This window comes from Sciurus carolinensis, chromosome 17 (genome assembly GCF_902686445.1).
Source record: "Sciurus carolinensis chromosome 17, mSciCar1.2, whole genome shotgun sequence".
In the NCBI taxonomy this organism is placed as follows: Eukaryota; Metazoa; Chordata; class Mammalia; order Rodentia; family Sciuridae; genus Sciurus; species Sciurus carolinensis.
The window spans coordinates 52089908-52113931 of record NC_062229.1 but is presented as its reverse complement, the minus strand read 5'-3'; the positions used below and the strand labels follow the sequence as shown (position 1 = coordinate 52113931).

Below are 24024 nucleotides of genomic sequence, written 5' to 3'. Positions count from 1 at the left end.
GCTGATTGGAAATCATTAAACTGGTTATAGATAAAAGTCAGATGCTTATTGTCACTTAAAGGAATGAAAGTAGAGCACAACATTAAATGAACTACAGGACTTCTAAAATTTTGCATTTATTTGCAGCTTAACTCTTATTCAGTGCACTATCAATGGTGTGTATATGACAGCTGATGCTTTTATACCTCTGCTGTGACATAATGATTTCCCTTTTAAAAACCTAGCAACTGGCATGTTATAAGGATTTGTTTTGATATATAATAAGAAGTTCTCACAGCTTAATTTACAAATCAAGAGAAACTGAAGATTCACAAATGAGTGAGACTCAGAAACTCAAGGGTTGTTTTTTCTCTCATATGTGGAAGATAAAGAAAAAGGAAAAAAAAGGGATATTATAAAAATAAAAGGGAGGGGCTGGGGAAATAGCTCAGTTGGTAGAGTGCTTGCCTTGTAAGCACAAGGCCCTGGGTTCGATCCCCAGCACCCAAAAAAAAAAAAAAAAAAAAAAAAAAAAAAAAAAAAAGGGGAGACCAGTAGGGTAGAGAAAGGAGGTCAGTGGGAGGGAGGCATGGAGGGCAAAGTGAGGTACTAGGAATTAAATTGGTCAAATTATTTTATTGTAGCATATTTGTGTACACAAATATGCCACAATAAAACCCATTGTTCTGTGTAAGTATTTTGCACCAATAAAAAAGACATACATAAGATTCATGAATAAATCACATTTTATAGTATGGTTAAGCATAATCATGCTTCAAAATGTGCTTGAAGGAAACTAATTGAAATAGATTATAACTCTTCTTCTTTGGATTATTTTACTTGAAATACTCTGTAAATGGAATCCAGCTTGCTGAATTACTTAGTCATGAGTTTACTGATTCTAGCATACTAATATATTAGATTAATTTTGTTCAATTAAAAAATAGCTAGCTTTCCTGAAAATTTTTATTAAAATATATAGGAAAAGTCTTTATTGTAACTAAAAGTGTCCAAATATAATGTGTACCATGCTATAATCAATATTATTTACAACATATTTCAGAAAAAAATGACAATACTCAGACTAAATGCAGGAAAGAAAACATTACATTTTTAACACTTGATATTTGCATTCATTCTTCATGATCTGCAACTGGAAGATAATTTCACATGTTTAGTTTTCTACCTATTCCAGGAGATTTGTGTTAAAATTTTTTTTCGCCATTAGAAACTGTGATTCTCTATGGGATCTTTTCAGCTTTGCACGCCGATTTTGGAACCAAATCTAAAATTAAGGAAAAATAAAATGAATTTCAGAAGCATTATTTTATTATTCTAAATATTTCAATCATCACAAATAACAACTAAATTTGAAAATTACCTGAATTCTGTCTTCTTCTAGGTTCAATTTTTGAGCTAAGTCTTCTCTGATATCAATGCCAGGATAGCAGTTTACTCTAAAGACATTCTCCAATACTTCAATCTAGAATAACAAAAGAATTCTTTAAAATGTTGATATTCCATAAGTTACCAAAAATGGGCTTTAATTTGTATAACAAAACAATTGCCCTTAATCTTTGGGCAACTAATTTAAATACCTTTTATAAAGAGATTATCCAGAAACTGTTAAAATATGGTAGTCCATTGTTTCATTAACAAGGCTTCTAAAACTGTGATCCTATAGTGAATGAACAGCCTTTTGCTCAAGGGAACATCAGTTAAAGCCTTTGTATTACCATTAATGGATGAAAACAATTCCCACCTGGTTTTGGGTAAAAGCAGTTCTAGGTCTTCGTCCTCTATACCAACTCAACTCTCTTTTCAAAGATAGTCTTTCTGAGGCTGAAAAGTAATTTTCATATTTCAAAGCTCTTTCTTCTGGCATTGGGTGATCCACGGTACATGGAAATGAGATCCCATTGGGAAGACTTGGGCCTTGAGATAGGTTAGCGTCTTTCTCTAAAAATCAGAAAAATAAACCCCAACTTATGTGGCCAATCCTATCTTCCACAAAGTTCTATAAGAAGTACTTTCAGTAACTTGTCTTTAATTTTCTTAGTGGAATCCTGGGTTTCACAAAAGAACTATTCCCTCATTAACCCAAAAATCAAAATGAAGATCCTGCCTTGGTGACAGAGAACATTTTGGACTTTATTGAATATTTATTTTTTCAGTGAAAAGAGATATAGAATATCTAATGTGTCAAATAAACAGAGATTTTCTGAAGTAAATGCAGAATTTTAGCGTTGCCTGTGAGTGAACTTATACCCACTAAGACCTAAGGCAAATATTCTTTTTTATTTCCCATAGGACCCATAGCATTACAAGTCCTAGATGCTTCAGCTATCTCATTGAATGAAAACAGTTTCTCTTCAACTCTATGCAGTTTGGAATAAAGGACAAACTAAAATTCAAATAAAATTGAATTGAATGGAAATAAAAAATTAAGTACTAGCATACCTGAGGAGGTGCAGGTGTCTGCCCAGGGCCTGTGGGGCTTCATGGATGGAACACAGTCTTTCTTCTGGTCCAGTCCTAAGATGCTCTCAATTGAAAAGGAGCAAGATGAGGGTTTGTTTTCCCTAAGCTGAGCACCTTCCTGAAGGCTGGGAGACATCCTCTTGTGGGCTGCACAGAGCAAGAGCTCTGGCCTTTCTGATGGCTTGGACCCACGTGTACAGGGCTGGGATCTTGCTGCAGTTCACCTTATAGCTCCGCTGACAAGGGGGCTGGATTTAGAACGTCACTAATTAAAATCCTGTTTTAGAAAGTTTTAGCATGTCAATGAACTCTTGCCCAGCCAGCAGCTTAAGGAGTTAATTGTTTATTTGTTTGCAAGTAATTAGCAACTAATGGCTACACCAGGGGGGCCACCTACAGGGACAAAAAGTGTTATCTCTCCTAAGCAGAACACAGATTTAACTTTCTTGAAAGAAGCGATGCACGAAAGTAGCCCTCCTCTTTTATTTGAAATCATTAATGTATAAAATCATGCTTTATATTCTGAAGTTTATACTTCCATGGACTCCAGTTACTTAAACATACAGGCAAGATAGGAGACCAGTCAAGTAATAAATAATGTAATTTAAGTGAATTTTCTTCAAAGGAAATTGGAAAAAATAATAATCTCTTAATGCTATTACGGTAATTCTGATGAAAATGCCTGTTTTTCATATGCATATGTAACAGTGAATGTTGTCAATGAAAACACAATGGTATTTGGAGTGCAGCATACTGGAAAAGGTTGGCAATGTTATTAACACTGAGTGTAATTGTCTTCCAAGTGCCTGGATTAATTCATAGAAACAGTTGTACCAAGTATTTTAAATAATTAATGGGCTAATTCCTTTCCTTCATCTCTTCTTTTAAATGAGAGAGATACAAGTTTATACAAAGATTCATATGTAACTACTTCCAAGAAATTTAAAAGCACTATCGTTCAAACTAAAGAGAGTAATTTCTCTCCCTACATGGTTGTTTCAAAGAAAAGAACAGAGTTAACTGTTCTGTGGTGCAGATGATTAAAACCCAGGGCCAGGGCCTTGTGTACACTAGGCAAGTGCTCTACCACCGAGCTATATCCCCAGCTCCAGTTAATTATACTTTCTAAAGAAAAATTTCTATTTATCTCCCCTCTCCCTCTCTCCCTTCCCTTCTCTTCCCTTCTCTTCCCTTCTCTTCCCTTCTCTTCCCTTCTTTTCTCTTCCCTTCTCTTCCCTTCCCTTCTCTTCTCTCTCTCTCTCTCTCTCTCTCTCTCTCTTCTCTCGGTGTTGGGGCTCAACCCCAAGGCCTAGCATGCTAAGCACACACTCTACCAGTGAGCTATACCTTCTGCTCTGTTGATCTTTTGAGGGATTGAGGTTGGGGGATTTCAGGAAGATGATAAAGCTTGTAAAAACAAACAAATAAACAAATAAAAATAACAAAAAACCCCAAAACCCTAAGAATATATTTTAATTTCATAATCTAAGAAAATCTGAAATTAAATTATAACTGCTAATTTAGTAAGATTTTGAGATGGCTCTACTCCCAAAAATGTATGTTTGTAGTTCTTATACTCTGCTCTTCTTTATACTCTTAACCTCCTTGAAGTTAAATTTAAGTGCTCAACTTTCTCCATCATTTGAAAGACTGTCAGACTTTTCTTCAAGGAAGAGAAAGGGCAGTCTTCACTTATAGAGGAAGTAGCCTCCATAGGATGGAGCTCAACTTCATCAGATTTTATCCTATCATATCACAAATATTAAGCTAAATTCCTTATGCAAGCTGTATGGTTGAACAAAGGGTCTCACACATACAAAACATCAACAGGCACAAAGAAGAATGAGTTTATGAATACACATGTAAAACCATTCTGAGGATGAATAAACCAGTGAACATCCATACCTCATGAAGATTTTGTATGTCTTAGATGTAGACTGTGCAAAGGTGGGGATGACCTTAATCTGATAAGACTCAGAGGAAGAGAGAACTCAAGACTTTCCCAGATTTCTTTCTATCCTTGAGACATTCATTCATTCATTCATTCCTCAACTGGTTGAACAAATTGTACCAGAAACAGAATAGGATCCTTGCCTTCATTAAATGCATAGTGGTACAAGGTGGGGTGGGAGTTGGCAGAGGCAACCAAAACAATAATTATAAGTAAATTGTCTGGTATGTTAGCCAAGAATAAGCATGGGAAAAGAAAACAGGTGAGCCAGGTAAGATGGATTATTAGAAAGAGGTGGAGGGTTGGATACCTGGGGAGGCTTCACTGAGACCCTCATTAGTGCCTCAGAGGAACAAGGCACAAGTAAGTTGGAGAGGGTAGTAAAGCAACTCCACCTCCCAATTGCTTCTGTATTAACAAGGACATTCCAATATTTTTATTTAGCTTGAACTAATTTTATTTGTAATTAAAACACCCTTTTATATATGAATGAGTAGATAAAAGTAAAGACTTTAAGATTGTGAGGGAAATTTTTCTTACATGCTCACAGAATGGATTTTTATAGGGTGCTTAATATGTGCCAGACACTATTATAGGTGCTTGTGGTCAGTGATGAACACAATATGGTAATTTCAGAGAATGATAAACACATTGAAAGAAGTAAACAAGGTGATGGTGATGCAACATAATGGGGGCAGGATATCTTTAACCAAGGTGAGGTGGTCAGTGGTCCAGGAAGGCTCATTCAAGGTGACATTTTACCTAAAGCTGAGAATGGGAGTGAGCCAGTATGCTAAGAATCTGAGAAAAAGCACTGCAGCCAGAGGGACTAATAAGTTCAAAGGTCTTGCAGTTGAAAAACACTTGGAGTATTTGAGGAAGAAAAAGGAAGTAGGTGGAGTGGAGTTAATAGTTCCAAATGCTTTTGGAGAGCTAGGCTAGGCTGGATAATGGGATGGACTTTATAGTGCAAAGGGAAGGCAGGGAGGGTCTTAAACTGGAATTGATATGATAGGATTTAAGTTTTTAAAACAGCACTCTGGGTCTGGGAGTGTACGTAACTCAGAGATAGAATTCTTTCCTAGTTTGTGCAACATCTGGGTTTGGTCCCCAGCACTGGGAACAAAACAAAACAAAACACCAAAACAAAAAATAACACTTCAGGCTGGGGCTGTAGCTCAGTAGTAGAGTGCTCGCCTCGCACATGTGAGGCACTGGGTTCAATTCTCAGTACCACATTAAAAAAAAAAAAAAAAAAAGGTATTGGTGTCCATCTACAACTAAAAAAATTTTAGTCCCTCTACAACTAAAAAAATAACACTTCATTCTGGCTGCTACATGGACAGGCAAGAGGGGAATAAGTATAACCAAGGACATGAGTTGGCAGTTATTTAATTCAACATGTATTTACTGAGCATACACTATGTGCTAGGCAAGGTGCAAGGAGTATAGTGCTTCATGGCACTTAAGTTTTATCTAGAATCTAATTGTTTTGTGTAGGAAGGTATTTCAAAGAATATGGCCCAGCATATTCCAGACCAGAAATGTTCCATTCACTCTTCAACTTACTTCAGGTCTGGCTGTGTATCTACCTTTCAAGTTTGCCAAAGCTGCCAGTAACTTCCTTGTTAACAAACCTACGGGATACATTTCTATCTTCATTGTAACCTCTCAGCAGCATTGACACATTTGCCATTCATTTATTCTTTCACCTAATATTAGCCAAGCACTATTTTGAATGCTAGGAAGTAAAGGAAACAGAAATCCTAGAAAGAGGAGACAAACAAAAAACAATAAACAGAAACAGACAGGTAATGGGGTTAAAGGCAATAAGTGCTATAGAAAAAAAAATGGAGTAGGGTAAGAGACATTAGTTGTGCTGGGAAAGAGGTTGCAGTTTTAAAAGAGGTGGGAAAGGTAGGTCTCATTGAAAAGGTGGTATTTGAGTAAATACTTAAAGGAGGTAAAGGAGTAGGCCATGAGAATATGTGAGGTACAAACATTCAGGTAGTAACAATGACCTTAAGGCCTTAAGGCAGGATTGTGCCTGGTGTTTTCATGAAGAGGAAGCAGAGTACAATGCGGTTAGAACAAAGTGAGCATAGGAGAGAGTAGTAGGAGTTGAGATGAGATAAGTAAGGAAAGCTGACAACAGATCATGTAGGGTCTTGCAGGCTACTGTAAAGATTTTGGCCTTTACTGACATGCAGAGCGCCCCCCCCCCCCCCCCCCCAGTAGAGTTGCAACATGATCCCTCTGCCTGCTTTGCCAATAGAAAACTGTAAGGAGGTCTGGAAGCAGGAATCATGAGGGATGCTATTGTCACCCTGTTTTCCTTGACCTTTCTCTCTGTTGATTCTAGTTCCAATTCTCCACATTTTCCTCCTGCCTTAATAGCTACTCTTTCTTCCCCAACACACAAATGTTGGAGAACCCTAGACCCAATCTGAGACTCTTCTTGTTATGTAACTCCAATCTCTGGATGATGTCATGCAAATCTGGATTTAAGACCATTCCTTTGCCAACGATCACAAACTTAAGAGCTCCAGCCCTGGGCTCATACTCATACAGCCAGTAGTTCCTTGCTATCCAAATCTTCTTCTTCCAGCTCAGGCCTTCAAACCCCAATTAATGGCATTTGCTCAAGCCAAAAACAGCCATTCTTAATGCCTCACTTTCCCTTATCTCCATGTTCCATTCATTAGTGAGACATGTTCCTTTACTCCTGAATCAATGAGCTATTTCTTCCAAAATGCTATGTGTAAAAATCTCAGTGACTTAAAATGAATAATTTTTTTTTTTCACTCACAAAATTGCAAGTCAGTTAGTGTTTGGCTGAGCACAGCTAGGCCCTGCTGATTTAGCTGCAAGTTGTGGGATCCGTTGGGGTTCGATCCATGTGTGTCCATTCTGGGGCTCAGATAGAAAGACGATAGCTACCACAGGGATGATGTCATGATGATGTCAGAAGCCCAAGAGGACAAACCAATCTTACTGGTACATTCTGAGCTTCTGCTCCTATCACCATAAGTGCATCGCTGTGAGCCCGACAAGTAAGGGAAAATAAGGGAAATTTTGTTTATTTATCAACAAAACAAAAACAAAAACCAAAAGTTAACATCAGAACTGGGAGCAATGATATGTAACCAAATGGTAAATGTGAGGTTGCCTCCATGGACAAATATCTTTAGTATCATTGAAAGTACGATAGTAACCCTCAGACTAGCAGTAGGTAAGAGAGCTGAACTGAAGACACCCATTTCAGGCCAGAAGCATCAACTGTTTTTATTCCAGGAAAAAACAGACCAAACTCTCTCTGGAGGAAACTGTCCCTAATTTAGGTTCATAATAATCTTACAAATTAAGAACAAGCAAACATAAGTTTATAGTCAAAGATCATCAAAACACAAGGACAGTCACCATGAGGGAAAAATAGCAAAAAGAAGATTTGCACTCCATAGCAGAGAATGCTAGTTTTCTCTCAATATCCCTTCCATACTCCCTCAGCAGCAACATAATTTTTAGGTAAAGGTTAATAACTACATTTCCCAGAACACTGGTATAGAGTGAATACTAGCAGAAGCAGTGTACATAAGTTTTAAGCCCAACTATCACTCTTCCTGTTTCCATTTTCCCTTTTTTGCTGTCTGGATGAGACAGTGGGAGATGGTGGTGTTGAGAATGGCAGTATAATAAAAGAGAAGAGCCTGGAACCCTATTGATTATGGGTTGGCAATTCCATACCATTACTGGAATATCTACTTGGAGAGAGAATGTCTTTCTTGCTATTTGGGGTCTCTATGTTATAGCAGTCAAATCTAAATACTGATGAATATAATAGAGCCAAAAGAAATTCAGATGTGGCTGTAATTATCAGGCACAGAATATAGAGTAGTTATAAATGATTGTTAGAATCATACATAGGGGTAAGCAAAATAAAATGATTAGGAATGACTGGGAAGATTTTTTAAAGAATCAAATGAAAATTATAAAATGAAAAAATACAATTATTGAAATGTACTTAATGGGTAAGTTAAACAGTACAGTGGACAGTCTTAAAATGCACTTACCCATACTCTGGCCAATACTCTTTATTATGCATTTGGTAGGCAAAATAATCTTTTTTGTATTTCTTCAAGTAAGGTTGGGCATTTATTTCTTTATTTGTTAACTGGTGTTATGTATTTCTTTTTTTGTGAAATTATGGGATATGTCCTTCAGCCATTTTTCTACTAGGGTGAATTTTCTGTTTTTTCCCTTTCTTCACAAGGGGGCTAGAAGTAGGGATTGAGAATGAGAAAAAAAAGGAGAAACTTCTATATTTTTAGGTTCTATATTTTGATGGAGTTTGGATGACACAGATGTATGCATTTGTCAATACTCATTGATTGGTATTCTGATTTTTCATTTCACAGAATCTAATATTTTATCTTTAAAAGCATAAACAATTACTGAACAGTTAACATTATGTATGCTGAAGAATTTAAAGGGGAAATACATTGATATCTATAACTTGCTTCAAAATGCATAAAAAATAAAACAGATTTATAAATGGATACATGATGTTTACATACTTAATATTATCAATAAAACCTCTAACCTAATAGAGTTTTCTGAGGCAAATATTTTACATTTGAGCTATCTAATATGGGAGCCACTAGTCACATGTGGCTAATGAGGACTTGAGATGTGTTTAGTGTGACTGGAGAACTGACTGTTAAACTTATTTAAATTTAGATATTCAAAGGTAGTTAATGGTTCTGTACAGAATAGGACAAAGAACATTTCCATCACTACAGAAAGTTCTACTGGCAATGCTGGCCTAAAATTAAGCAATGCTAAAAACAGTGATGATGAAAACAGGCATCTTTGCATGAGAATGATGCTTCATTATTAACAATGTTTATGTTGGTTTTTAATAAATGCTAGTTATTTAACATAATGTTATAATGAATATAAACACAAACTATCTCTAGTCCTTTGTGGCTTCTAAAGCATTTTAGTATATTTGTATTGAATCTTCACATAAATCCCTCATTATTTTGTAGTTCAGAAAGCCAAAATTGAGGTTCAATCCCCAGCACTGCAAAAAAAAAAAAAAAAAAAAAAAAAATAGGAAAAGGAAAAGAAAAGAAAAAGAAGGTGAAATTGAAGCTATAGTGCAATGTGTGAGTAGCATAGCTTTGACTTGCATTTTCTGTCTCCAAATTCTCTGTTCTACTTACTTTACCAATTAATGTTCATTGTAATATCTTCACCAATAATGTCACGATATCATCAAACTGTGCTAATCAATTAAGAAAAACATTGTAAAAATCTTGTGTATGTCACTAATATCTTTCAGCACTTACTTTCATACAATAAATAAAAGTCTGACATATTGATGTAGACAAGATTTAGGATTAATAAAATTGAACTTTATTTATTTGTTTATTTATTTATAGTTTCGGGGATTGAACTCAGAGGCACTCTACCCCTAAGCTACATCCCCAGTCCTTATTTTGAGACACAGTCTTGCTAAGTTGCTCAGGTTGGCCTCTAACTTACTATCTTCCTGCCTTAGCCTCCTGAGTAGCTGGCATTACAAGAGTATGGTACTGGGGATTGAACCCAGAGGCACTTTAACCACTGAGCCACATCCTTTTTTTATATTTTATTTTGAGATAAAGTCTCACTAAGTTGTTTAGGCCTCAATAAATTGTCGAGACTGGCTTTGAACTCCTGATCCTTCTACCTCAGCTTCCTGAGCTGCTGGGATTACAGACATGTGCCAATGCACCCAGTATATATTTTAAATCTAAATCTACAATATGAAGAGAAAATTGAAAAGTTTGTATTGTCTTGTTTTAGTAATTTTGGAAATTCACCCAGATTTTGATAATTTCTTTTCTTTTTTTTTATTTTCATTTTTTTTTATTTTTTTACATTTACATAGGGTAATGATGTTTATTTTATTTTTCTCCTCCCCCCACCCCGATAATTTATTTTCTAATTGTGTATTTCAATTAAGACCCAAATCATTAACATCAGGAAATTAATTCAAGGTCTTAGGTATTTTTGCAGAGATTTTTGTACATCAGTCATGCAAATATTAAGCTCATAGTTTGTGAGCACAGTAAGAAAGGTAAGCAACAATGTAAAGCTTTAATGACACACGCCCTTCTTATTTTTGCAAAGGAATTACACTGATTTGAGATTTTTCAGTACTTTTAAATGTTAAAATGGATTTCTTTTTATTTAGTTTTAAAAATTTTATTGTTTCTTTTTAGTTATACCTAACATTAGTAGCTCAGTGATGGAGCACTTGCCTAGTATGTGTGAGGCACTGGGTTCCATCCTTAGCACCACATAAAAATAAAATAAAGGTATTGTGTTCATCTACAACTAAAAATATATTTTTTTAAATTAAGGAAACAAGAAATGGGATATTAATCTAAAAAATCTGAGCTTAAAAATCTAAAAACCTGAGTCATGTTGAACATTTCACATCTATTTCCATCACAGCTAACTTCATCAACCAAGGCATGTGCATTATGGAGGGGCCTGGAATAAGGAGAGAGTGAAGATGTGGATTCAAGAAGGAGAAGTAGACCAGTATGGGATATGAGTGTAGAGTCTTGGAGGTGCCATTACAAATTGGTCAGTGGCAAAGGGTCAGGGGACAAACCAAGCAGCCCATACCGAAGTTCCTTCTACAGCTGTGACCACCTCAATCCACCTCATTTCAGCCTGGAAGCCAAATTTGCTCAGTGTCTCAAGTTCTTCTGCAACATGGTAAATGCAACCAAGGAGATTTTATACCTCATCTCAAAATGATGTCACAGCAGAATTCTTCTCAAGGCCACATTTCTTGAGGAGTCATGAGAGGACAGGGCCTGCTCTCAAGGGACAGCTGTCTTGTTCCAGGTCAGGGCTTTGGGTTTTTTACCTCCCAGTACTGGAAGTGGTGTTCTGTAGACAGCCATCCACAAATCATCACCCTCCAGCCTGTGGCTCGTGGGCAGGGGCATCCCAGCACTGAGGGATTACTGGGGGTCAGGTATCAACATGGATTATCTCATGGAATTCTCACAGCACCCTAGAAGACAAGGAGTGTTACTGCTTCATCTTAAGAATCAGGAAACGGGCTGGGGAGATAGCTCAGTTGGTAGAGTGCTTGCCTTGCAAGCACAAGGCCCTGGGTTCCATCCCCAGTACCCAAAAAAAAAAAAAAAAAAAAAAAAAAAAAAAGAATCAGGAAACTATGGGCTGGGGTTGTGGCTCAGTAGAAGCACACTAGCCTAGCATGCATGAGGCCCCAGGTTTGATCCTCAGCACCACATAAAAATAAAATAAAGGTATTGTGTCCACCTACAAATTATATACGTGTGTGTGTGTATATACAAATAAATGAATCAGGAAACCAGTCAGGCACAATGTCACACATCGGGAATCTCAGTGGTTCAGAAGTTTGAGGCCAAAGGATTGCAAATTTGAGGGTAGCCTCAGTAACTTAGCAGGGCCCTAAGCAATTTAGTGAGACCGTATCAAAATAAAAAGTCAAAAGGGCTGGGGATGTGGCTCAGTGGTTAAGTGTCCTGGGTTCAATCCCTAGTACCAAAAAACAAAACAAGACAAAAAAACAAAACAAAACAAAACAAAACAAAAAAAACTTTCTATACCATACTACCTAGAGTAAAAAAAGGAAAATATTTTCCTTCCCAATTTTTAATCCTCAATCTATTGGCTACTACTACTGATGGTTTAATGCTTCTGCCTGTTTTATTTATTTGCTTGTTTATTTATTTCAGTCCTAGGGTTTGAACTCAAGTCCTAGGCCTAATGCATGCTAGGCAAGCATTCTACCACTATGCTAAAACTCCAGCACCCTGCCTTTTTAAAATGTCATGACATAAATAGGAGACTATGCACACACACACGTTTTTATCCAGAGTCAGACATACATATTATTCTGTAATTTTGTTTCTGTACCCCACCCCCTTGCATATGTCAGCATGTATAGTTCTGTCTCTTTCTTCAGTAACTGTTTGGCACTATGTAATTTATCAAACTACACCCCTGATAATGGGCACATAAGTCATCTCCAATTTTTTTCTATGGAAAATGTCTTTGAAGAAGAAATTATTATTTGGTGAATGCTGCCATATTTCCTTCTAAGAAATCGTAACCAATGAACACTTCCACCTAGAATAGCCCTTGTCCTTATGTCCTTCCCAAATTGAGAGTGAAGATAAGAAAACTCAGAGCTGAGCTAAATGAGACTCAGATTTTCTAGGACTCAATATTCAAAGATAAAAAGTTTAGGATTTAGGGCTCCAAGGGGCTCAGGACTAACCTCTGGTGCCATTTAATCTAATCACTGTAGATTAAATGGGAGTTGTCAGTTAACCCAAGAAACTGATAGTAATTTATAGTATTGTTTCTGGGGGATAAATGTTATGGTTCTAAACAACTTAAAAACAATCCTTTGATCACAACAAACATTTTTTTTCCACATTTTTTATCAGTATATAATGATGGGACTTGTTACATATTCATACATGCACACAATATAACAATATAATTTGAATAATATCACTCCCCAGCACTTCCCTCCTCCCTCTTTGCTTCCCTCACCCTCGTCCCTTTCCTTTACTAATCTCCCTTTGATTTTCATGAGACCCCTACCCCCACCTTTCTTTTCCTTTTTCCTTTCTAGCTTCCTCATATGAGAGAAAACAGATGATCCTTGAATTCTTGAGTTCAACTTATTTTGCTTAACATAATGGTCTCTAGTTCCATATATTTTCCTGCAAATGACATAATTTCATTTTTCTTTATGGCTGACTAAAACTCCATTGTGTGTGCGTGTATATATATCTCTATCTATCTATCTATCTATATATATATATATCCCATATATACCCCATTTTCTTTATCCATTCATCTGTTGATGGATACCTAGGCTGGTTCTATAGTTTGGCTATTGTGAATTGTGAGGCTATAAACATAGGTATACATATATCATTATAGGATGATGACTCTAACTCTTTAGGATAAATACCTAGGAGTAGTATAGCTGGTTCATATGGTCATATGGTGGTTCCATGCCTACCTAGTCTTTTGAGGAACCTCCAAAATGATTTTTAAAGTGTTGTAATAATTTATAATCCCTGAACAGTATAAAAGTATTCACTTTTCTCCACATCTTTTCCAGCAATTATTGTTTGTATTCTTTTTTTTTTTTTTTTTTTTTTGTGGTTCTGGGCAATCGCTTTACCAGCTGAGTTACATCCCCAGCCCCTATTGTTTGTATTCTTGATGAATGCCATTCTGTCAACGTAGCTTTGATTTGCATTTCCCTAATTGCTAATGATGTTGAACACTTTTTCATATATTTTTTGGTCATTTCCATTTCTTCTTTTGAGAAGTGTCTGTTTAATTCATTTACCCATTTGTTAATTGGGTTATTTTCCCACATTTTTTATTGGTGCATTATAGTTGTACATAATAATGGGATTTGCTGTTACATATTTATACATACGATAATATAACAATATAATTTGGCCAGTATCCCTCTCCAGCACGCCCTCCCAACAGAACCACCATGAAATCAAAAGAAGGAAATTAACATTTACTCATCGTTACCATCTAATCATCAAACTCCATTCAATTTTCACCAATTATCATTCACAAATAATATCCTTTAAAGCAATCAAATTCAATTTGGAATGATACATTCCTTTCAAACGTGTCTTTTTAGTCAGCAACAGATCTCAGGATTTCCTTGACCTTCATATGACCTCAACACTTTGAAGATCTTATTCAGTAGAATGTCCTTCATATAAGGTCACCTGATGTTTCCTTATGATGAGGTTAAGTTGGACATCTTTGGTAGGCAGGTCACAGAAGTGATGCTGTGTTATTATTTCCTGTCAGGCAGCACATCATTCCGATTGGTCCCATTACTGGAATGATCAACTTGGAGCATTTGATTAAGATGGTTTCTGACAGTCTTCTCTACTATAAAGTTATACTTTTCCTTTTAATAACATAGAATTTTGTGGAGGAGATATTTTAAACTCATGTGAATACTGTTTATCACCAAACTTTCTATTTATTCATTTATTTATAGCAATATGGACTCATAGATTCCTACTTTATTTAATGAGCTATAAACTCATTATTTTTTTGTGTTGTTCAAATTTCCAAATTTGGCTAATGGGGTAAACTTCTTCATACTTACTTTTTTTGTTGTTGGCACTGGCTTTTAACCACTGAGTTATATCCCCAACTCTTTATATTTTTTATTTTGAGACAAGGTCTTGCTAATTTGCTGAAGCTGACTTTGAACTTGCAATCCTCCTGCCTTAACCTCCCAAGTCACTGCAATTCCAGGTATATGCCACCATGCCTGGCTAAGCATCACCACACCCGGCTCTCTTCATGCTTACTATTATGTCTACTGCCATATCATTTTTGAGTACTTGCACTTTTTGGCATTACAAGACATCCCAGACAGACATTATTCTTTATTTTATTCAAGCTATAGAATCAGTCATTTTTCCAAGAAGTCCTGGTTATTTTTAAGGGAAAATGAGGTTTGGAACCAAGATCTGGGCTACATATGAGTTACATGAGTTCATGGCTACTGGGTCATTTCTGTTCCCAGGCCCTCTCAATGGAAGAGTTAGAAAACGAATATATGTGATACATATACATATTTATGACTATATTTATTCTTTTTAAAAAATATTTTTAGTTGTAGATGGACACGACATCTTTGTTTATTTTTTTATGTGGTGCTAAGAATTGAACGCACATGCTAGGCAAGTGCTCTACCACTGAGCCACAACCCTAGTCCCTATATTTATTCTTATACTGAAGAATATAAAGAATTTTATTCTTTATTGAAATCTACAAATTCACATGGATACCTCTAATTCCAATCCCAGCACCACAGGGTTCATTCTTTCTCCCTTTCCGTATCTGTAATTCTGTCCTCTGACAGTGAGGAACCTGGCATCCATTATCCTCAAAATAATTTTTAATTTGATCTACCCTATGCATGTAACCAAACTTCCATTGCCACTACCCACAGAGATGCCTTCCTCCCTCACTTGAGTTCTGACACCTCCACCTAGGCTGCCCTGCTGCATGGAAGCCTTTCTTACCCACTTCATTTTTGAGTATTTGTACCTTTTGGCATTATAAGACATCCCAACAGACATTATTCTCTATTTTCTCTCTCTGCTCGCACTCGGATACCCCAGATCCAGCCTCTTTCTACATAGATGCCCTGTTCACCTCATTCTGAGGTACAAGGTTCCAGGCTGCCTTCTTTTCCTGATAACTCCTTCATACCTTGGGTTCTAAAATCTTATACCAGGCTCTCACCCTACACAAAAGCCCAACTTATCGTGTATGGGATCTAAAACTTCCCTCTTGTGCAGATACCCTCTTTGCAGACTTTTGTGCCAATATCCTGCCCCAGGCTGCTTCTCCACCAAAACGCCCTCTTTACTCTTCTAGTTTTTTTTTTTTTTTTTGCGGGGGGGGGGGGGGTTCTTTTTCTTTTGGTCATGAAGATTGAACCCAGGGGCACTTTACCCTGAGCTATATCCCCAACCCTTTTTATTTTTTATTTCAAAGCAGGGTCTCACTAAGTTGCTTAGAGTTCAGCTAAGTTGCTGAGGTTGACCCTGAATTTGTGATCCTCCTGTTTCAGCCTTCCATGCCCCTGCATGACATGCATCACAGCTCCTGGCACCCTTCTAATGTTGACACCCCTCTTTACCCTGCTTGGACTCCATTGCCCTATTCTGGGCCCCCATGGCTTCCTCATCCTGCACAGACTTCCACTTTACCTGGCCCTACCTAATGATTGTAGCACTACATTATTCAGGAAGGGAAGAAGAAAAACTAGGTACTCATTTTTAGATTAAATCCTGTCTTCTGTTCTTAAGACACTGTTTTTTGGTTCTTTTTATTGAATGTGATTTGCTTATATCACTGTTGTAAATGTTTCCTTTAAATCAATGTATCTCATAAACTACCAAGTTTACTTAAGACAATGTTAACTTGTAAGTTACAATATCTTATATTACTAATTCACTCAGCTTCCCCAACATTTGTTTCAAATCATAATCTCTATTAAAGGTGACCTGATTTTGACCAAATCTGAGTCAAAGCCAAAGTTACCACAGTAGAATGCAAGGCTTCACATGATCAGGCCTCCTCTCCCTCCACCCTTCTTTGGGTATCTAACTGGATGCTCTCTTCTCCTAGTCTCTCTGCAATTCCTGAATCAGGTTGGCTAGGCCATTTCTGCCTTAAGGCTTTGGGCCTCTGCTCTAATGGTCCCTCTTACTTTAATGCTGTATCCTCAGAAGTCCCCAAGGCTCATTCCTATGACTCCTTCAAGTTTTTTCCCTCCCTCCCTTCCTTCCTCTCTCCCTCTCTCCCTCTCTCTTTCTCTCTCTCTTTCTCTCTCATTTTTGTACTAGGAATTGAATCCAGGGGGTCTCTATCACTGAGTTAAATTTCAAGCCCTTTCTATTCCTTTATTTTGAGACAGGGTCTCACTCAGTTGCTGAGGCTGGCCTCAAACTTGAAATCCTCTTGCCTCAGTCTCCCAAATTGCTAGGATTATAGGTGTGTGCCACCATGCTTGGCTTCCTTCGTGTTTTTGTTCAAATGTCACCTTCTCAGTGAAACCCACCCTGAAGAACCTATTTAAAGTGTTAACTTTTTAACGGTCCACTACTATTTTCCTGTTCTATTTCCATAGTACCATCTAATATATCACATTTCTAATATTAAGTTTGTTTTTTAGTGTTTTTATCCTTACCATACTTACTAATCAGTAGTTCCACAAGGTTAGGGATTTTTAACATTTTGCTCATTATTTAATAAACACTGAATGAAAACAGTCATTTCCTGAGGCAGTTTGAAACCCCAAACCAAATTAATAGTGCCATCTAGTGTTCATAGAGGGATATGCTGTTTAACTCATTAGCCATGAGATAAATACTACTGGTTTAATTAATTGTTACTGCCTTTTATTGCATTCTATGATTCTGTGAAAATTAAAATGTTTTCTTTTTTGGTACTGTGGATTGAACTCTTAGGTGCTTTACCTCTGAGCAACATCACCCGTCCTTTTTTATTTTGAGACAGGGTCTCACTAAGTTGCTGAGGCTGGCCTTGAACTTTTGATTTTCTGCCTTGGCTTCTGGAGTCTCTGGGATTACAGGCATGGGCCACCTTACTCGATGTACGATGTTTTCGAAGATTAAACAGTCATGGGATATCCTGACTTTTCCAATAACAAACTCTTTCCTCTAACTTTCCTGTTCCCATAATTCCTATGGTGGTAACAGTATAATAATTGTCATATATCTTTTAACCTTGAGGCAACTTCACACCTCCTTCCTACACACACACACACACACACACACAGAGCAAAAAACAAAAACAAAAACAAAAACAAAAAAACAAATCCCCAAATATCTCAACATGTTAATAGTATTTGCTGTTTTGGTAACTGTGTTAGTATACCTTTTTCTACCATCTCAAAGTATATCTGGTATGGTTTGAATGTTCCCATCCACACTTATGTTGAAATTTAAAGCCCATGATACAGTATTAGGAGAGTAGAAATGCCGGCATGATGGTGCAGAGCTATAATCCTGGCAATCTAGGAGACTGAGGCAGGAGGATCACAAGTTTGTGGTTAGCTTTAGCAACTTTGTGAGATCCTGCTCAAAAAAATTAAAATAAATAAATATATAAATAGGGTTGGTGGGCTAGGGAGACAGCTCAGTCGGTAGGGTGCTTGCCTTGCAAGCACAAGGCCCTGGGTTCGATCCCCAGCACCGCAAAAAAAAAAAAAAAAAAAATAGGGTTGGCAATGTAGCTCAGTGGTATAGCAGCCATAACACACACACACGCACACACACACACACACACACACACACAGGAACTATGTTTTTTTATAAGACAAGAGGGAGACCTGAGCTAAGATGTTCTGTTTCACCATAAAGTCCTGTGCCACCTTAGGATTTTGCTAGAGAGTTGCTACCAACAAGAAAGACCTCATCAAATGTGGCTACCAATCTTGAATTTCCCAGTTTTCAGAACCATAAGCCAAATAAACTTTTATTTTTTACAAATTGGCCTATAGTACTAATTTGTAGCAACAGAAAACAGACTGAAACAGTTTATTTACTGATTTTAAATTGTGGGTTTGGCTACAAAGTCCCTAAATCAAAGTGATAAAACATTGATGTGGGTAATAATATTGTGTAAAACAGCATCAGAATTCTATAAGATAATGAACATGATTTGATTTAGAAAATATTGGTTTATTTATTTTTTGGTACTGGGGATTGAACCCAGGGTTGCTCCATGACTGAACTACAACCCTGGCTCTTTTACTTTTTTTCTTTTCCTTTTCTTTCTCTCTCTTTTTTTTTTTTTTTTTTTTTTGAGAAAGGGTCTAAGTTGCTGAGGCTGGCCTCAAACTCGTAATCATCTTGTCTCCCAAGTTGCTGGGATTACAGGCATACATCACCACATACAGTTGGTATTATTCTTTTTACAGTCAAGAAAGTAGAAGCTATAGAATTTGCCTTGCAGTTGCATAAGGAGGTACCAGTTGATTCTTGCTGCCCCTCACCTCTTTTTGCAACCTACTGAAGACTTTTTCTTCTGCCTTCCAATTGCACAAGGTTTCCCAGTTGCTACCACTGGTTCTAATATTTTAAAATAGATGGGATTATTCAAGTTCCCAAATTGCCAATTAATATACCCATTTCTTGAATTTGGTTCATCACAGTTGGATATTAAAAAGAAAATAACTGAATTAACTGTTAAAGTATGTCCTATTGAAGACTTATCTATCAGGTAACATTCAGAAGTACTCACATTGTACATATGAATATTTTTTAAAGGTAGCGTGAATTCCCCAGAATTTCCAATTGATGAAGTCTTTCAGAGGAAATTTTAAGTAGGTGATTTCCAGGCTCTCTAGATGACTAGGGAAATGATGCCTCTCTTGCCATCTAAGCTGGAATTTAGGATTCTTTTTCTAAATGTTTACTTGACCTTTTTCTTGGGGGAGAGGGAGGTGGTAGTGGTGCTGGGGATCCAACCCAAGGCCTGGCACATATTAGGCAAGTGCTCTACCACTGAGCTACACACCTAGCTCTGACTTCTTAAATTCTCTAAAATACAAGGTTTTTTGGGGGAAGTGAAATGGTCATTCTCCATCTTTTTCTTTTCTTTTCTTTTCTTTTTGGTACCAGGGATTGAACCCAGGGGTGCTTAATTAGTGAGTCATACCCCCAGCCTTTATTTCTTATTTTGAGACATGTCTCCCTAAGTAGGGCCTCAAAAAATTGCTCAGGTTGGCTTTGAACTTGCAATCCTCATGCCTCAGCCTCCCAAGTTGCAGGCATTACAGGCATGTGCCACCTCCTAGGGGTCTTTCTCTATCTTTGATAAAATTTTCAACATGTGGTTTGAAGACATCTTGCATTAGACTCATCAGGAGAGATTTCCAGTCCTACCTCTGATCTATTACAAAAGAATTTTCTAGCAGAGCTCAGGGAATCTTTCTTCTAACATATCTTCCCCACCCCCAGATGATTTCTAATGTGCCTAAGATGACACCACTGACTTAGGGGATAATTTTGAAAAGTAAAGTATCACCGTTGTTTGGGTTGTTGGATTCTTTTCTATTACAGACCACAGACAAAAACTTCACGGAATATCATTTAAAAATCTAGTTATAAGACCACCAATGTAATTTTAGGAGACTAATAATTAACAAATGTATTTACAAGATCGTATGTCCTTTTGTTGTAAATTACATAGGTGAAATGTCTCAGTAAATTATATGTGAAACATTTCAAAGAATTCTTTGGTGGATATTGTTTAATCCTGACTTGCCATTCATAAAATTAACCAGCTGCCCAAAGTTTTACTATGCTACCCACACACCAGTCTCCAGTAAACCCTGAGGCATTCTCTGAACAAGTCTTGTTTCCTGTATAAAAGGAAATGGGCTTAAAATGAACTGAGTTTGGTCATCTGTACAAAACTTAGGCTGTTTAAACTTAAACTGGTTATCAAAGGAGACTGCAAAATTCTGCAGCTTTAAAGATGCTTTAAAATAGGAAATAGTTTTATTTATAACAAGTTTTATTTTTGGATAAGGACAGTATACAGTGGCGTAAAGCTAAGGGATTCAAATAGAAGGAGCTTAAGATTCTTTCTAGGTTTATAATTTTTAAAAATAACTTCATTTTTTTCAAGTGGTGCTGAGGATCAAACCCAGTGCCTCACATGTGCTAAACAAGCGCTCTACTACTAAGCCACAACCATAGAAGCTAGGTTTATAATTTGACTAAACTAACTCTCTACCTAATTGAAAGTTAACCTGTTTTTGTTTTTTAACCAGCTGACCCGGTCAAGAATTCCTTGCCCCTCTCTGATAATGTAATAGCCTCTTGAGAATACTTTATAGAAACATGAGAATACTTTATAGAAACATTGTTTAGATGCACATAACATACAATGAAGGAAACTATTTAACTTGATGATAATATTGTACTCAGACAATTCAGATATTAAAGATTTGGTTTGGCCAAGTTAATTGGGTAACTCACCTTTACTTACACCACATAATTTCCTTTTTTATATAAAAGGAAGAAGAGTATTTCCATATATATGTGTGTATGTATATATATATATATATATATATATATATATATATGGAAAATTATCACTGAGCCACATTCCCAACCCTTATACTTTGTTTTCAATTGCCCCTTACTCCTGATTCTTATCAGGTGTCACCACCCTTCTTAAAATCGAAATCACAGTTCAACCAAAGTCACTTACCTTGCAGGTCTTCCTTATTTGGAGCCAGTTACATGGTGCTTGTGCTGGCAGAGCAGAAAAGAAATATCAAGGATAAAGAAACCATAACACAACTGGGAGCCCTTAACACAAGTTAAGAATTGACTCAAAATCACCTTTATCAAAAACAAAATTGTCTTCAAAAGAATGACTAGTTGGTAAAGGATCTAAGGGAAGACGTCTCATTGAAAGACATAACACTAAAGATAATTATGTGAAACTGTAATAAAAATTTACCTGATAAAAATTTAAAACATAATTGTGTCTTTCCTTCAAGACATCATGGAAAATACTTTTTAGCTTTAAAATATGTAATTTCTGTTCTCATTACCATATTTGGATTTGTTCCACAGCATCTGGATTTGTTCCAATATATTTGTAGAAACAAGAAGCTAATGATCTTCATTCACTCACTGTCTTATACTTTTTGAATGAAAATCGAATAGATTGTTTTAATGGCCAGATTTTTGGTAAACTCGTTATTTTGCCATTTCTCTCTGTTGATGAAAGCTTCTTACAACTAGACAGAGAAATAAATGAGGCAATATAAGTTTGGAGAAAATGGACCAAGAGGTAGAAGAAAAGCCCGCGCGTTCTACCCCTCAGCAGGTTAAATCTGCATCTTATTTAAGCTTAAATTGAGTGTAAAATTAGAGACTGAAGAAGCTATTTAAAACCTCTTCCAAAACTTTTAGATTGAACAGAAATGCTAGTCAGTTGCCAACATAATTAATCAAGAGTATCCTGATTTTTTAAAAGATGTTTTCCTTTGTGATGTAAAAGAAATATGGAATTCGGAATTTCAATTGGTCAGGCTTCAAGGCCACGTAGGAACTAATGAACTGGCAACAAAGTCACGTGTTTTAAGCAGAGTATACAGATATCCAAGTGTCCAGAAAAATAATTGAGCTTACTGTAGACAAATATACCAGAAAACCCTGTGAATGACACAACTTTCAGATTTCACGGACATCTTGGGGCTGGGCCGGGAAGGTTATAATTTGAGGAAACTTCGGCGCCAGCAGTGCGGGTTTTTCCAAGGTCGCTTACGAAATATGCTGCAGAAGAAACACTGTCTCAAATTCCCCAAAGCGGTCCTCACTGGAGACTTTGGTTACCGGCGGTGTGGAGACGTTCTCCTACCATTTATATCCACGTAACGAAGGCTCCCGCCCCTGGCGGACAGCGCCGCCTCCGCCGACCGCGATCACTGAAGCACCCAGAGCTGCGAAGGAACCTCTCGGTCAGCCCCGCAGCGCTGACGGGCGTCGCCATAAGCCAATGGGCGCGCTGGGAGGCGGGACAGGGAGGCCGAGGGGCGGGATTTCCCGCGCGGCCGCTGGGCGCCTGGCTGGGGCGGCACGGGCGGTGTCGGTGGCAGCGCCTAGAAGAGGGCGGGCCGGGGTCAGCTGCTGCAGGCGGGCAGGCGTGCTGATCTGTGGGCGGCCGCCGCGTCTCCTGCCGCCGCCCTCCTTTCGCCACGATGCCGGGGATCGACAAGCTGCCCATCGAGGAGACGCTGGAGGACAGCCCGCAGGTGAGGCGCGGGCGACCGCGGCAGGCGTTGTGGGAGAGCCTGGCGGGTCAACCGCAGGCCTGGCGCTGCAGCCGCAGGTGCCCGCCCCGGCCCAGGTGGGCGCCGCCGCCGCCGCCCAGGTGTCCCCGCCCGCCGTGGGCCGCGCCCAGAGCCGCCGAGGCCCGGCGCGCAGCCCGAGGCCCGCGTGGGCCCGTGTGGCTGGGCCGGGCCGCGGGTGGAGATCGAGCCACAGCCTCTCGTGGGGACTGGCGGTCACGTATTCGCCGCGTCTCCTGTTTATTTGACGGAAGGTGCTGTTTTTATCGCGATGGTGTAAGGTGATAAATCCCGAATCTGGAGAAAATGCAGAGGAGAGCAACCCCGGTAGTCTGGTTTAATGATTTCAGAGGCTCGGCATGCTAGGGAAGGAAATGGCTAGTTTTTCTTCTGGAGGTGCTGAAAGGCTGTGTGTGGAGAGCCATCGGCGAAGCCAGTGATGGGTGCTCGAGTCTGCTCCCGCCCTCCCTGCCTAGTGTGCGGGTGTAGCGGCGGTAACTGGCCGCTGTCACTAGAGCCGTGCACAGAGCGTGATGGACGGCGCCTTCCAGGACTGCTGCGCCGCTCGCTGCGGACTTGGCCCTAATAAACTCATCAAAATAAAAGCCCTGTGTTCTGTGTTTTGTGCATTGGGGATGATGCTCGTGTGATTGCTCAGCCTAAGACGGTATTGGAAAATGTAACCATTTTATATATTTTTTAACACTCAAGAATAAAATCGTCTGTATTAAAAAAAGGTGTTGGAAGCAGTTCTAACTTGCATGGAGAAACTTCACCGCATGCCTGGCATTTTTATACAATAAGCGATTTGAGACGCTTATTTTGCTGTTCATTCACTTAGAATGAAAAAATTCTAAAATACTTATTTAGAAACAAGGTAGCACTATTTCTTGTGCCTTTAGTTTAATACGGCTGCCCGCCCCCCCAACCCCCGAAAAAAAAAAGAGGAGGAGGAGGAAAGGGCTAGATTCTCCCTTTACTGGGTGGCACTTCTGCCATGGATTTTGTGCCACTGTTAATTGCCAAGTTGAAATTGGGCTTTGATTGTAGGATTGATTTATTCTTTTTCTTTCTGAAAGTTATCTTCACAGGTCAGTTGATTGCTGGTAATGTACTCTTATCAGCCTGTGACAGA

General features: G+C 38.1%; 2 protein-coding genes across 23 annotated transcripts in view; one reads left to right on the top strand and one right to left on the bottom strand.

Moving 5' to 3' along the window:
• Positions 1 to 658: 658 nt before the first annotated feature.
• On the bottom strand, positions 659 to 23112 carry Hesx1 (HESX homeobox 1). 22 transcript variants are annotated; one of them, XM_047530589.1, is made up of 8 exons: positions 22367 to 23112; positions 21648 to 21836; positions 21299 to 21342; positions 11340 to 11489; positions 2440 to 2708; positions 1742 to 1938; positions 1361 to 1462; positions 659 to 1264 (listed from the first exon to the last, which is right to left on the bottom strand). In XM_047530589.1, the coding sequence occupies exons 5-8, from the start codon at positions 2594 to 2596 to the stop codon at positions 1166 to 1168; spliced, it is 555 nt and encodes a 184-aa protein (XP_047386545.1). In that variant the 5' UTR covers positions 2597 to 2708; positions 11340 to 11489; positions 21299 to 21342; positions 21648 to 21836; positions 22367 to 23112; the 3' UTR covers positions 659 to 1165. The 22 variants fall into 22 exon arrangements, with proteins under 22 accessions (XP_047386545.1, XP_047386539.1, XP_047386537.1 ...); XM_047530583.1 differs by lacking the exon at positions 21648 to 21836 and having other exon boundaries at positions 2440 to 2737; positions 22231 to 23112; XM_047530581.1 differs by lacking the exon at positions 21648 to 21836 and having other exon boundaries at positions 22231 to 23112.
• The window catches only part of Appl1 (adaptor protein, phosphotyrosine interacting with PH domain and leucine zipper 1), a 37185-nt gene continuing 35806 nt past the window's right edge, over positions 22646 to 24024 (top strand). Inside the window, exon 1 of the mRNA XM_047530571.1 lies at positions 22646 to 22853. Within this exon, the coding sequence (XP_047386527.1) occupies positions 22800 to 22853 (54 nt within the window). The 5' untranslated portion in view covers positions 22646 to 22799. The remainder of the gene's footprint in view (positions 22854 to 24024) is intronic.